The sequence below is a fragment of the Micropterus dolomieu genome, linkage group LG17, assembly GCF_021292245.1.
Source record: "Micropterus dolomieu isolate WLL.071019.BEF.003 ecotype Adirondacks linkage group LG17, ASM2129224v1, whole genome shotgun sequence".
NCBI lineage: Eukaryota > Metazoa > Chordata > Actinopteri > Centrarchiformes > Centrarchidae > Micropterus > Micropterus dolomieu.
Window position 1 is genome coordinate 3,602,283 of NC_060166.1, and position 15,251 is coordinate 3,617,533.

At 40.0% G+C, this 15,251-nt stretch overlaps 1 protein-coding gene across 1 annotated transcript in view; it reads right to left on the reverse strand.

The window, feature by feature from the left end:
• Positions 1-1,308: 1,308 nt before the first annotated feature.
• The window catches only part of ngef (neuronal guanine nucleotide exchange factor), a 64,554-nt gene continuing 50,611 nt past the window's right edge, over positions 1,309-15,251 (reverse strand). Inside the window, exons 14-19 of the mRNA XM_046074055.1 lie at positions 14,429-14,587; positions 11,269-11,348; positions 11,075-11,179; positions 10,721-10,928; positions 9,865-9,869; positions 1,309-1,508 (exon numbers count right to left, since the gene is read on the reverse strand). Coding sequence (XP_045930011.1) covers positions 1,309-1,508; positions 9,865-9,869; positions 10,721-10,928; positions 11,075-11,179; positions 11,269-11,348; positions 14,429-14,587 — 757 coding nt within the window. The remainder of the gene's footprint in view (positions 1,509-9,864; positions 9,870-10,720; positions 10,929-11,074; positions 11,180-11,268; positions 11,349-14,428; positions 14,588-15,251) is intronic.

The following is a 15,251-nucleotide window of genomic DNA, read 5'->3' on the forward strand; positions in this document are numbered from 1 at the left end:
GCAGGCCATACACGCCTATTTTGTCCAGTTAAAAAGCCCAAAGCTACCAAAGTCATCTGATTCACTAACTGTTACAGTCCTGGTAAATGGTAGACACCTAACTGCATTACTAGACACAGGTTGTACCCAGTCTCTTGTCCAGGCCAAGCTTGTGTAATGAGAGCTTTGGAATATAGAGGAGACAGAACAAGTTGTTTGTGTTCATGGCCACACTTCGGAGGTGCACACAAGAGGGTTTTTATTTGTTATTTTTTTTAGAAGTACACAACCAACCTTACCTCATGAAAGTAGGGGTAACTCCAGAGTTGCCATATCCTGTGTTTTCCCATTCTCTTGGACTTAATTTAAGAGTGTAGGGAAAAGTTGTGTGGAGTTATCAATAGGTCTAAGGCAAAGGAACTCTCACCTTTACCAGTGTTAGTGGATCCAGAGACTGAGTCCCATTCAAGTCAGTTAGCCCTTTCTCACCCTTTGCGACTGCCTGAGTGGCTCAAGCCTGCACCAGTGGATGTAGGGAGTTCAGCTTTAGAGGCAGGTCATGCAGAGAAGCATATAACGGCTATAGACCGCCACATGCCCTCTAAGCAAGTTCCAGACCCAGTTGACACATTACATCTTATGCCATTTCGTGAGGAGCAGATAGAAGCTGTGTAAGGAGTCACACAGGATGACAGGTTGGAGTCACACAGAGCAGGTATTGGAATGGTTAAAACAGCTGAACAGCCAGAGTTGGAAGTTGAGGCTCCAGGGCCAGCTGAGGAAGATGTTTCCTTCCCCTGTAATCTTGCTCGTCAGCAGAAAAATGACCCTACACTAGTAGAGTGCTTCAGAAATGCAGGGACTAGTCATGGTTCACTTGAGCTGAGCAGGTGTTACTTTTGCAAACATCAGAAAACAAATTGCTGGCAAAATGGCAAGGCCCTTATGAGGTGAAGCAGAAGATGGGTGAGGTGACTTTCATGCCAGAGCGGGAAACAACCACTTCAAACATTTCACACTACTATGCTGAAGAAATGGGTCCCCCGGTCAGTTCCAGAGTCATCTTCACCTTATTCTCTTTGTTCGAGCTGTGGAGGAAAGGAGGATTTGGTGGAACAATATCTACCTACTGAAGAGGAGGAGAAGCAACTGGATCTCACTCACCTGTCAGGTGGGAGGAGAAAGGAACTCCTTGACATATTGCCTCTCAACCTTTTTCTACAGACACCAGTCGTAGAACAGGTCTGTAGAAATGCTCCTTAACTTCTCTGAACCACTTTAGGGATCTGAGAATGTGCTGCCACCCTCGTATTCTGCGATACCCAATTCTCAACATCGACCTGGATCATCCTCCTGGGTATCGGTTGTCTGGGATGGCCGTGGGGGTGCTGGATGGTCCTCCCGCAGGAAGTGCACATCTCCCGACAGCACGTCCTCAAATTCCCGGGATGCCTCTCCCTCTGGTAAGTGCCCCAGTGTGGACTCATCGCTGGCTTCATCTGCTTTACCTGGACTCCCTCTCCCACCTCCTGCCACAACAACCAGCGTTAATGTGGCTACAGCTAACAGCAAAGTCTGCTAATGCAATTGTCTCTTCTTCCCATCTCTCAAATATATCCTTATTGGCGATTCCATGGTCAGATCAGTAGCTATTCCAAACTTGGCTTGTGGTTACATTGGACTCCTTTTGGAACAAAGACCACCTGTACAAACAAGACAATCTTCACCTCAACAGCAAGGGAATAACAATTCTGGCTGCCAACGTTTCCTCCTATCTTTCCAGTCCTGCAGACTGAAGCCCAGACCCTACTATATCCCCCTCTCCATCCATAACTACCATTCTGACCCCTTCACCTGCCCAAACAAACTCCATTCAATTCCCTGTCATTGTAAATCACAGACCTAAAAACGACCAACAGCTACAAAACACTTCTCACCTGCGATCACTGTCTATCACTGTTTCTGGAGACACTGCTCCATCAGCGTCCCTTGTTTTAAACAAATTAAGTTTGGCCCTACTAAATATTAGGTCCTTAGCAAGCAAGTCATTTTTAAATAATGATTTAATTAAATGAAGAGAACATCAATTAGACATTGTTTTTAACTGAAACTTGGCTCAATGCAAATAATAGTGGTATGGTACTTATTGTGTCAGGTCCCCCCAGTTTCTGCATTATGAGTGCGGTCAGAACCAACAAAAAAGGCGGTGGAGTGGCTGCCCTGTACAGGTACTGGTCATATAATTAGAATATCATCAAAAAGTTGATTTATTTCAGTAATTCCATTCAAAAAGTGAAACTTGGATATTATATTCATTCATTACACACAGACTGATATAATTTAAATGTTTATTTCATTTAATTGTGATGATTAAAACTGACAACTAATGAAATTCCCAAATTCAGTATCTCCAAAAATTAGAATATTACTTAGAATACAAAAAAAGGATTTTTAGAAATGTTGGCCAACTGAAAAGTATGAGCATGTACAGCACTCAATACTTAGTTGGGGCTCCTTTTGCCTGAATTACTGCAGCAATGTGGCGTGGCATGGAGTCCATCAGTCTGTGGCACTGCTCAGGTGTTATGAGAGCCCAGGTTGCTCTGATAGTGGCCTTCAGCTCTTCTGCATTGTTGGGTCTGGCGTATCGCATCTTCCTCTTCACAATACCCCATAGATTTTCTATAAGGTTAAGGTCAGGTGAGTTTGCTGGCCAATTAAGAGCAGGGATACCATGGTCCTTAAACCAGGTACTGGTAGCTTTGGCACTGTGTGCAGGTGCCAAGTCCTGTTGGAAAATGAAATCTGCATCTCCATAACGTTGGTCAGCAGCAGGAAGCATGAAGTGCTCTAAAACTTCCTGGTAGATGGCTGCATTGACCTTGGACCTCAAAAAACACAGTGGACCAACACCAGCAGATGACATGGCACCCCAAACCATCACTGACTGTGGAAACTTTACACTGGACTTCAAGCAACGTGGATTCTGTGCCTCTCCTCTCTTCCTCCAGACTCTGGGACCTTGTTTGCCAAAGGAAATGCAAAATTTACTTCCATCAGAGAACATAACTTTGGACCACTCAGCAGCAGTCCAGTCCTTTTTGTCTTTAGCCCAGGCGAGACGCTTCTGACGCTGTGTCTTGTTCAAGTGGCTTGACACAAGGAATGCGACAGCTGAAACCCATGTCTTGCATACGTCTGTGCGTGGTGGTTCTTGAAGCACTGACTCCAGCTCCAGTCCACTCTTTGTGAATCTCCCCCACATTTTTGAATGGGTTTTGTTTCACAATCCTCTCCAGGGTGCGGTTATCCCTATTGCTTCTACACTTTTTTTTCTACCACATCTTTTCCTTCCCTTCGCCTCGCTATTAATGTGCTTGGACACAGAGCTCTGTGAACAGCCAGCTGCTTTAGCAATGACCTTTTGTGTCTTGCCCTCCTTGTGCAAGGTGTCAATGGTCGTCTTTTGGACGGCTGTCAAGTCAGCAGTCTTTCCCATGATTGTGTAGCCTACAGAACTAGACTGAGAGACCATTTTAAAGGCCTTTGCAGGTGTTTTGAGTTAATTAGCTGATTAGTGTGGCACCAGGTGTCTTCAATATTGAACCTTTTCACAATATTCTTATTTTCTGAGATAGTGATTTTTGGGGTTTTCATTAGTTGTCAGTTATAATCATCAAAAATAAAAGGAATGAACACTTGAAATATCAGTCTGTGTGGAATGAATGTATACATTATACAAGTACCTGTATAATGACACTCTACAATGTAAGCAGATATCATTTGGAAAGTTTGCCACCTTTGAATATCTTGCAGTGGTATTAAAATCATTCTCAGGTGTCTTATTACTCACGGTATATAGGCCCTCAGGATTCTCAGCAAACTTTCGGATGATTTCACGCAGCTCCTGTCTATCATATGCATCGATTTTTGACTCGTTAGTTATTGTCGGTGACTTCAACATCCATGTAGACAACATCAAGGACAGCAGTGCTATGGAACTACTCCATACTCTAGACAATTGTGGTCTTTTTCAGCATATGTCAGAACCCACGCATTGTAAGGGCCATACGCTGGACTTAATTATATCCAAAGGTCCTGATATTTCCAACATGTCATTCACTGATGTTGCGCACTCTGACCATTACTGTATTTTAAATGTCTGTCAATGCCATGATTCACACTAGATTAGAGGTCACTTCGAGAAGGTATGTCAAAGAGAACACAGCTCAGTTATTTATTCAGGCCTTCTCTGCCAAACCTGCTCTTACTGCAGTTTCTGCTAGTGATCTTGTAGGGGAGTTTAACTCAAAAGTGTCCAATGTTATCGACACCATTGCACCGGGGGGGGAAAAAATCAAGACAATGTCTGGTAAGAGGAAAGCCCCATGGAGAAACTCTCATTTAGTTACGTAAATGTCATAAAACAGAATGCCGGAGAGCTGAACGCAGGTGGAGGAAAACAAAAAAGTAATGGTCCATCTAGACACTTACAAGGGGAAACTATCCACTTATAGGCTGGCACTGAAAAAAGCCAGAGTAATTTTTTTTTTCTGAACTTATCAACAAAAATATTAATAATGCACATGTATAATTCTCCACTTTTGATAAACCCCAAAGTGAGTGTAGCCGCTGAATTGCTCTACACCCAGTCATGCAATAACTTTGCCTGCTTTTTCTCAGAAAAAATAATAAAAAGAAATCAGCTCCTCCACTCCAAATCTAGTCTCAGTGACACCGGTGCATTTACACAAAACAAACTTACAAATCATGTCAAGTTTAATCCAGTCAACCATAAAACACTAGAAGAAGTGATGGTCCATCTAAAACCCACTACATGTTGCCTTGATAGTCTTCCGACAAACTTTTTCAAAAGTGTCCTTAATTGTATTGCCCCAGATTTACTGCAAATTATTAACATCCCTCCTTTCAGGTGATTTTCTGAAGGCCATGAAAACTGCAGTTATTAAGCCTCTGCTAAAAAAGAACAATATTGACTCTTTGGTAATCAGTATTTATAGACCCGTTTCAAATCTACAGTTTCTATCCAAAATAATTTGAAAAGATTGTTTTCTTACAATTAAATAGTTTTTTTTTTTTAACCTGTAATAACATTTTAGATATCTTCCAGTCTGGATTTCGTTCCCATCATAGCACAGAGACTGGTTTAATAAAGGTTTTAAATGAAATCCGTTTTAACCATGATTGTGGGAAAACAACAATTCTTGTTTTACTGGACCTGAGCACTGCGTTCGATACCGTAGACCATGACATACTCATAGATAAACTGGAAAAATATGTAGGTCTATGTCAAGTAAGTCCTATGTTAAAGATAGTCTACTGTATCCACTGTCACTAAGAGAATAAAAATGACGTGGAGTTTCCCAGGGGTCGATCCTCATGCATCTCCTGTTTAATTTGTACATGTTACCAATTGTCCAAATTTTCCAAAAAAACACCTCCTACAATAATTATGCAGATGACACTCAGATCTACATAGCACTATCAGCTGATGAATACGGGCCAATCAATTCACTAACCAAATGCATTGAAGAAATTAACAACTGGATGCACTGTAATTTCCTGCAGAAATAAACTCATTGTCTTCTGTGCCAAAGAGGAGAGACTTAAAGTTATTGCTCAACTCGAACCCCTTTCATTAATGACCACAACAAAGTAAAAAATCTCAGTATAATTATCGATTCAGAATTAAATTTTAACAGCCACATCAAAACCATTACAAAATCAGCCTATCACCTTAAAAAAATATCAAATCAAGAATCTAATGTTCAAGGAGGACCTTGAGAAACTTATACACGTATTTATCTTTAGTAGACTACATTATTGTTACAGTGTTTTCACAGGCCTCTCTAAAAGTTTGATAAAACAGCTTCGGCACATTCAGAATGCCGCAGCTGGAGTTTTAACCAGGACTACAAAATTTGATCACATCACTCCAATTTTGAGATCACTTCATTGGCTTCCAGTAAGTGAAAGAATCAAGTTTAAGGTTTTGTTGCTTGTTTATATGGCACTCACTGGGCTAGGACCAGTTTACATAAATTACCTCCTTCAAAGGCATGAACCTGCTAGACCGCTCAAGTCTTCAGATGCTGGGCTGCTTGTAGTTCCCTTCTCAAGAACAAAACATGGAGAAGCAGCTTTACATTTTTATGCTCCTCATGCCTGGAACAAACTCCCAAAGCACCTTAGACTAGCTAGCACCTTACAGTCTTTTATCTATCTTTTAGTCAGGTCTTAAAACATTCCTGTTCTCTGAGGCCTTTTAAACCTTTTAAATTTGTATTTATCTATCTTTTAATCACTTTTAATCATTTAATTGTGTTTTAATATAAATTTTTAGTTTTATTTTTAACTCTTGTTACAGTATTTAAATTTTTATTTTTTTTTATTCTCTTTCGCATATGTAATGCACTTTGACAGATAGATGTGTATTGTTTTAATCTTTACTTATCTATTGCACACTAATTATCTAGCTTCATATTATAAAGTAGGCTACCTCTGTATCTGTTTTTGTATCTTTGTGTCTGTAAAACACTTGAATGACTGTAGTGTTTGGAAGGTGCTATATAAAAAAAATTGCCTTGCCTAGGCTCCGCCCCCCCCCCCCCCCCCCCCCCCCCCCCCCCCCCCGCGACCCTGTACGCAGGATAAGCGGTTGACGATGGATGGATGGATGCCTTGCCTTGCCTTGCCTTGAAGAGTCCTGATTTACAACAGCCATTCATTCTCCAGACAGATGCATCTGAACTTGGGGTCGGGGCCGCTTTGGGAGAACCAGGTAATCTTCAGCCTGTGTTGTACATCAGCAGGAAACTCAACAAGAGAAAGAATGTAGAGAAGGAATGCCTGGCCATTAAGTGGGCGTTGGACTCTCTTCACTGTTACCTGCTGGGACGGTGATTCATTCTGGAGACAGACCACCGGGTGTTGACATGGCTCCAGAATATGAGGGACACAAATTCCAGGATAACACTGGTTTCTCGCCATGCAGCCTTTTGACTTTGACTTTGATGTTCTGTATTACTCCTAGCAGGTTGGACATATCAACTTCAGAACTGTCCCAGAAAACTCTTAACACATTGATGAAACCATGTTGTAAAACTTGTGAGTTTTTAGTTAATGACGTGGGGCAAAGTTCCATGCTTCGCCATGACACAGGAAGTTGTTGTTACTTGACTGTACATGCTCAGACCTATACCAAATTTTAAATGTTTATTAAGAGTCCCGCCCTGAACACATGTACATGCTGACATTCACCCACAGTCATAGCACCACCTCCTGGCAAAAGCAAGTGACCTTTAAAGAAGCAGCCCCCTCCGTACGTTTCACCTACATGTATGAAATTTCTGTGGCACATGTATCATGTCCAGACGTACCAAAAAGCCTCCTGGAGCGATGCTCTAAACCCAACAGGAAGTCAGCTATTTAGAATTTTATGGTCATTTTTGGATGATTTACACACTTCGTACTTTAATGAACACCTCCTAGGGATTTAGTCCAATGCACTGCAGAAAGAGTTAGGGGCAGTATCGCTGTCATTGTCTGCCATGACTGCATGACTACAAGAAACGAAGAAGCATTCAAGTGAGCAGAGAAAGAGGCTAACAACATAACCATTAATTTTTTTTATTTTATTTTTTTACAAGTTTTGTACGCTATTTCATCACTAAATACACTTTTGAGAAGTTTTGAGGGGAGAAATCAACTATGTAGGTTTCGAATATTGGCAGTTTTCGAGGTTGAGAAGTTCCACAAGCGTCTGCGGGGTTAGTGTGTGAAGCCAGCCATAAAACGTAGGAGCACTTAATAACAAATAAACAGAAGTAGTAGGAAAGGGGACTGTTGCTTTATTATTCTAAATAGACATGATATTGTTAGTGTACAGTTGTGGTTACAGTAATTATAATTCTTTTTTTATGCACCAATATAACAAAGAAAAAATATTGTAAATTAAAACCTACTTGGCAATAAACCTGATTGTGAGATTATTGTTTTGGCTGATAAAGCTTGGCTGTTATCTTGGAGCATTCCTGCCTTTCTATAGTTCTTTGCATTCTTGCTGGCTGGAGTAGCCTACTCTGTCTTGTCGTCTTCCCTATTTTCCCCCTGGCATTGATACTCGTATTCATTCTGAATAGTAAAACCTTGTTCACTTAATGGTAGCTAGTTAGTCTGTGTGTTGGAGTTCAGTAATTCACTTGAAAGAAATTTAATTAGTTAAATGGTTTAATTAGGGTTACAGGGTGACAAAAATAATTGTGACTAGTCGACTAATCTGTTAATCATTTATTCGATTAGGAAAATAACCATTAGTTACAGCCCTACTGATTTGGAAAGTCCCTGGTTGTCACGTTTGGCATACTTTAGCTCAGCTGGGACCCTATCATGACCTGTGGAAACCTGTATCATAGTACAAAATGCATGAAAATTCTGAGGCATGTCAACTGAGCTCCAGTAATGACACTGTGGCTGCGACACACCCCATGCAGGAATGTGCAGCCCGAACATCGCCGCTTGCCGCTTAATTTAAAATTAAATCTATAACACAATAAAATGTGATAAAACTGAAGAAGTCTGAATATTTTCTGAAGCCACTGTATGATTCACCCATACCTTTTGCACAGGCCCTATGAAATTTGCGGCAGTTGTTGCACCAATAAAATAAGGCCCAAAGTGTCCAGTTCATAATAGATTTATGTTCCTCCTGTCGCTCTGGGTCTGTCGCTGTTTCCTCTTTTTACATTGCCAGGCCTTTGGACACACATTTTTGACACAGTAACTCTGTCAAAGATCCACCAGACACCCTGTATATCCAGCGGAGAAACCGAGCGGAGAAACCTCACTGGTTAGCTCCACTGACCCTCCTTGTCTCACACACGATGTAGCCACGCCTCCTACAGTCATTCCCTCACTCTGTTGCATTTTAAAAATATGCTTGGAGTGGGTTAATGGCTAATGGCACTCTCATAATTTGAGGGTGTAGTTACCCTTTAACTACAATTAAATGAGAATTGTGTGCCAACAGAATGCAGAACTGCAGTTCAGTCCTGAAACCTCATGTTTTAGTGTAGTTCTATCAATGCAAACATTTGGGAGAGGGGCTCCTTCCTGGCAAGTGTGAAGTTGCAGTGGAGTTTAAAGGAAAAAGAACAGCTATGCATGGGAATTTGTGTATTCCACATTGGAGAGAAAATAAACAAACAATTAAAATAATTAAGTCAGGCACATCTCTGATTAATCTTTTTTATGAATAATAATTTACATCTTACAAAATGAAATAATTATATTAGTAATTATGTAAACACTGAATGTTTAAATATGGTGTACAGTAATGCCAAGACACACAGGCTTTACAATCATGCTGATCCAAAGTTAGGTTCATAGTGTTATACATTTTATACATTTATGACATATTGCAGATATTTGGTATTGAATTGCTATTACAGGATTTATCCCTTGTGTTTGTGTGTGTGTGTGTGTGTGTGTGTGCTCCTGTTAAATTGACAATTTTAAAATGATATGCCACACAAAATCTATCTTTTGAGTATTAAACACTGAAGGGCTTAGTAGATGGCTGTTGGTGTATAGCTACAGTCAGTTTTTGTTCATGAGAAAAAGAAAAAAGTGTTTGTGGTGGCTGGGCCTCACTGATTACTGTACTAAACCACTCCTTTCTAACTTTAGTCAATGATTTTGATTGATCAGATTTTATGGAGACAATATTAGCTGTAGCTACAGCTTACTGTAGCGTTAGCAACAAGTAAAGGAGTTTCCTGATGGACAGATAGACCTCACAGTGACCTCATTGGGAGCTGAAGCAGAGCTGCCGTAAGACATCAGAGGGAAAACTAATATATTTACCTTTCCTTCATAACCATAAAAGCACTTTCCATGAGACAGATTGAACAACCTCCAGCTCTAGCACAACAATGGCGCTTGGTGTTGTATTGATGAAAAGGTTTGGACAGTGGGGGGCATTTGTTTTCAGTATTCAAGACAATTTTTAATGATTCTGCACAGCACAGGGCTCACTGGATGTATATTAGATGAGTAGGCTATACGTTTTAGTGTGTGACCTGATCGACTGCTGTCTTTCCTTAAATTTAAGTATTCTCAAGGTAAAAAGGGCCCATTAAAAATCTATGCACTGGGACCCATCCTTAGTAGCAGATGCCACTGATTTTTTTTGGATGGACTGACACTTTTGTAGCCAAGCGGACTACTGATACTGTTCTACATAATAGAGCAACCTTTATAGCCACCTATCAAGTCTGGCTATAGTCAGTGTTTCACACTGATAAGATACATTTCTGGTGGAGTATCACTTTGGCTGATTCACTCATTTGAATATTCATATACACAAACTTTTTAAACAATCATTAGTGATTTTCATACAATACTATTTTTATGTATTTATTTTATTAGGACACTTCACTGTTTGTGTTGGGATTGTGTGGTACACATGTGTTGAAAAGTATTTTACAATAAAACAACAGTTATAAAACTTGCTCCTGCAGCTGAGGGATATTTACAGTACCTTTACAAGAACGTTTAGGGTTCTTGCCATCCCCACACATAGCTCCTAACCAAACAGAGACCACCATGTATCTTGACTATTTTTCTCTAAGTGCATATGGCCCTGAATGGTGACATTCATCACTGTTACAGATTCACTGCTTTACTTCACTGCCCCCCCCCCCCCCCCCCCCCCCCCCACAAATTAGAAACCTTTGGGGTACGTCTCCCCACCCTTAAACCAATCTTGGCACTAGTTTGCAGGCCTCCTCCACTTTCCTGGGCCTGCTGGATCTTGAAGGCCTCCCTTAGGTTCTGAGCTCGGACCTCCTTGCTCTGGATCTCTTCTACTACTCGACAAGGGAACCAGCCCCTTTCCCCGTCATGGAGCCTTTCACCCATCATCCAGCCTGGAATAAAACAGACACAGAAAAACCAGAGGTAACATGAAGATGAAAGAGAACATTTCAGAAAACAAAGACTAGAAATGTTTAATTGTTTATTTAATTGATAGTGCCTCAAAAGGGATTTAAAACAGATTTATGCCTCTACACACCATTGTCTGTTCTCTCTAGGAGGTTCAAAACATCAGCCATCTCAATGGAGAGTTCATCAGGCTCTTGAGATGAGTATGACTGAATACACTGCACCTGTGGAGAGTCTGATACATATCACAGATATGAGTTCATATCTCCACATCTGTATTTTGACAATTGTACTTAGTTTTGTTGTTGTGATATTTTCTCTCACCTGCTTGATGGGCATTAGTAGACGTAAAGCGTGTGCGCCGGTTAGGAGTGAGAGCACACATCCATCGAAGCTTATCACTCCTGTCCACAGGATGCCATTGATTAGTAAACAGTTAAAGGTAAATACATTTATTTATAACCTGAGTTGTTATTTGGTTTGTTCATCGTTCTGTATTTTTCTTTTTGAACAGACCCATTAAAGAAACAAAATAAACAATGAAGTGATTCTACTAACACATTTTCTCTAAAGAATCCTCCAGAGTTGGTCGTTTTAGCCAGAGTTTCTAAAACCACAATTAACAAATTGCAATATGTTCAGAACTCTGCCGCCCGAATCCTGATGGGAACCAGGAAATGTGACCATATTACTCTTGTTTTGAAGTCCTTACACTGGCTCCCGGTCAGGTTCCATGTCGATTTCAAGATCATGATGTTGACATACAAGGCATTACATGGCTTGGCTCCACAATACTTATCTGGCTTATTAATCCCTTATACCCCAAATCGCAGACTGCGCTCCTCACAGTGTAACCTCTTAACTGTCCCACTAATGCAACTCAAATCTATGGGTTGGCAGGGCTTTCTCTGTTTATGCTCCTTCACTTTGGAACTGTCTTCCTCCTGAACTCAGGGAAGCCCAGACTCTTGGCATTTTCAAAGCTCTTCTCAAGACACACTTTTTTAAACTTGCATTTGACTGCTGATGTCTATTTATGATTGTTTTATAGTTATTTTTATTATCAATGTTGTTGATTTTTGTTCTTATTTATTTTTATTTGCTGTATTTTTCTGTGGACTGATTTTATGTTCAGCGCTTTGAGAAGCTGCTTTTAAAGGTGCTCTATAAAATAAAGTTTATTATTATTATTATCACAAATTACTGTGAGATCAGTTGTAACACCAGCGTATGCCGTGATAGTAAGCAAGTGCACTTCGGGCTGTGAGTTTAATTTAATTTCTCATCCAGTTCTGTGTCTGTAAGACGTTCTGACTGTATCAGCCAGGAAATAACGCAGGCTAATGCACACACAGAATTTGAAAAGTATGTACACGCTGGAATATCCACATGTATAAAACCAGGCATACGACAGGTCCTGCACACCTTTCCTTTATACATCTCAATCAACGTGAAATTGAGCACACATGCAAGAGCCAAATACTCAACCGTGGTTCCTCCCATAAATTACTAGGCAAATGACCATAAATACGCCAACGTCACCTCCTAAGTTCCGCATAACAACAGCTAATCTAAAAGAGAAAATACACCGAGTGTGAGATTGAGATGATGATCACTGAAGTGGAGCCAAAAAGAAATATTTTGATAGTTTGATAGTTTGAACAGAGTGGCAGATTTTCACAAAGGCAGTCAATGCAGCCGGCTCAGAGACTGTACAAAGAAATAAAGAAAACACTGTCTGGCATAAAAGTGGATGTCAAAAAAAGACGAGTTTCTCTGATACAGAAATCGAGGTGTTTGTGAGGTTGAAGTTAAAAAAACACACATTGTTTGATGCGGCTTGTTCAGAAACAAAAGATAATTCTGCGACTACAGAATTATATTATTCACAAAAGGGGCTTGGATGAAATAGCAAACATTATATATTTTTGATCACATCAAAGACACACCTGTTTGCTCATTCCTGCTACTAAGAGCCGGCTGCCAGAAACCCCACAGTGGTTACAGTCTACATGTACAGTATTAACCGAGATGGCGCTCTTCCATCGGGTTGATCTGTCTAATGCTGGACCAGTTCAGCACACAGATTCAGCTCTCGTCAATTTAAATTTACGTATTTGCTAGTAACCATCCTGAGGCAGGAAATCATGGTCCCTCATTGACACTCTCTAATTCTTCTATTTGCGAGGTCCTCTGCAGTGTAGTGCAGTGTAATGCTGCATTACGCACGAGTGTCACGCAGTATTTATATGTTTACAGCACTCATAGTGAGTACTTCACACCTTACCAAAATGATCGCTTCAGTCAGTGGTATCTTCCACCCTGAAATATAATGTGAAGATGGAGATTTGACAGGTACTGTGGCTCAGGAGGTAGAGTGGGTTGCTCCCGATGGCTGTTCTATCGGTGTATAAATGTGTGTGAATGGTAGTTCTGTTTAAGACCTAGGCTCAGTGTTGAATGAGTTAATGTGATGTAGTGTAACAGCACTAGAAAGGCGCATACAGAGCATTTACATGTTGGTTTTATTATGTCTGGCCTGCATTTATGATGAGGACTTATGGTGAGGTTGGAATGTAGCGATTGTGCGAGAGCTGTCACTGGCTTTATTTCCAGACATTGCTAATTCACACAGTCAGGTGCAGTGCAGGTGGTGAAGATGTGCAGGTAGGTGAGAAGGCAGATCTATTTGTTCGGCTTCACTGCAGCGATTTTACAATCAAAAACTAAACTGGAGACTAAATGGTGATATACGCACAGAAGATATTATAAAAAAACTATTGATGCTCTGTTCTGCAAATCTTTAATTCTTTTAAATGTTATCTTGGATTTTTTGGATGATGATAATTCCATCAGTTAGCCAAGTTAAAGTCTGAAAAGGACTCGGTAGCTTTGTTTACATGTAACTGGCTGACATTATCCTGGCTTTATGCCGGCAGTTAAACAGCTGACACTTTATTATGTCAGTTATACATCAGATGCGTGAGTTAAAACCAGCTTACGTTACCTTTTTGTGCATAGGAAGCGTTTCTACATGAGGCCCCAGGAGTTTATAACTGAATTAAAGTTAATTAATTTATCACTGAGGTGAAAAGGTACCACAAGCACATTTAAAGAGGTTGCTTCCCCAAACAGAAGACACAAAAGAGGAGGGAAGACTAAATCATGTGTCCTCAGCAGGGATTTTATTAAATGAGAAAAATAGATCTACATGAGAAACATATTTAAAAGCAAAAGCTGCAGAATGCCTGAGAGCTATTCTATCATGTTTTTATATTTTGAATTTTCACCTGCAGTATGAATTTTGTGTTTCCCTATTATATATATTTCCTCTATAAATTGATGCAGAAGTTTTTACTAAAATGCAGGAAATTAAGTGTTTAATGTTCACCTAGGGCTTTAACACTCTCAGGGCAAGCCCCGCCCTTACCCACCTCTTATTAGCAACCACTCATCCTAAGCTGATTCTGCTTCAGATACTCACATACTGGAGGTCTTGAGCATGTAGCTGACTGGACGCTCCTCTTGGTTTTCAAGTAGTTTAAGATTAAAGACATTGGCCAGTAGTTGGCCCTGGTCTTCAAGATCTTCAGTCCTCAACATAGCCCGTGTGCATGAATCAAGAACCTGGAACTTGTCCCCACTGATAACAAGTAAACTGAATTAATATTGCATGCTTTCAGTGCAAAAATTAACTGATGTGCATAAACACAAACAACAGTTTATTAGGTACACTTAGCTAAAACAAGTGTAGTCAAATACATCAGTCCTGCAATAAATCCTACTTATATTAAGATTATAAAAGAGAGGTGTTGAATGATGATTAATGAATAAAAATGGTTATGTTTTAATTCTATCATTACTGTTTTAATCAAATCGACTTAATTAATCAAATCACTTCAAAATTTATCACTATTTTCACATTATCACATCTTTTTTAACCCTTTTATTTTTCAATTCACATCCATTTTCATCACCTCCTTTTTTATCAGTTAATTGTTATTATTTCCACCCCTCATATGGTAAAAGTACTGGCACAAGTTTATTGTAAATCGCATGAGGCTATATGGAGATGTCACTTCGTGTTTTGACCAGAACTTGCAGGAAGTTGTTCCTATATAAATAAGCACATTTTTTGGACTATCAAAATGATTTTAATAACTTTTAATCATTGAGTCTCTGTGCAAAGATTTGTGCAGATCGAACTCACCGCAAGGAGTTGGAAAAAGCAGGTTTCAAGGTATTTGAATATGCGACATGTGGGAGTTATGGGCCAAAACGCAGATACTTTGATTATAATGCCACCT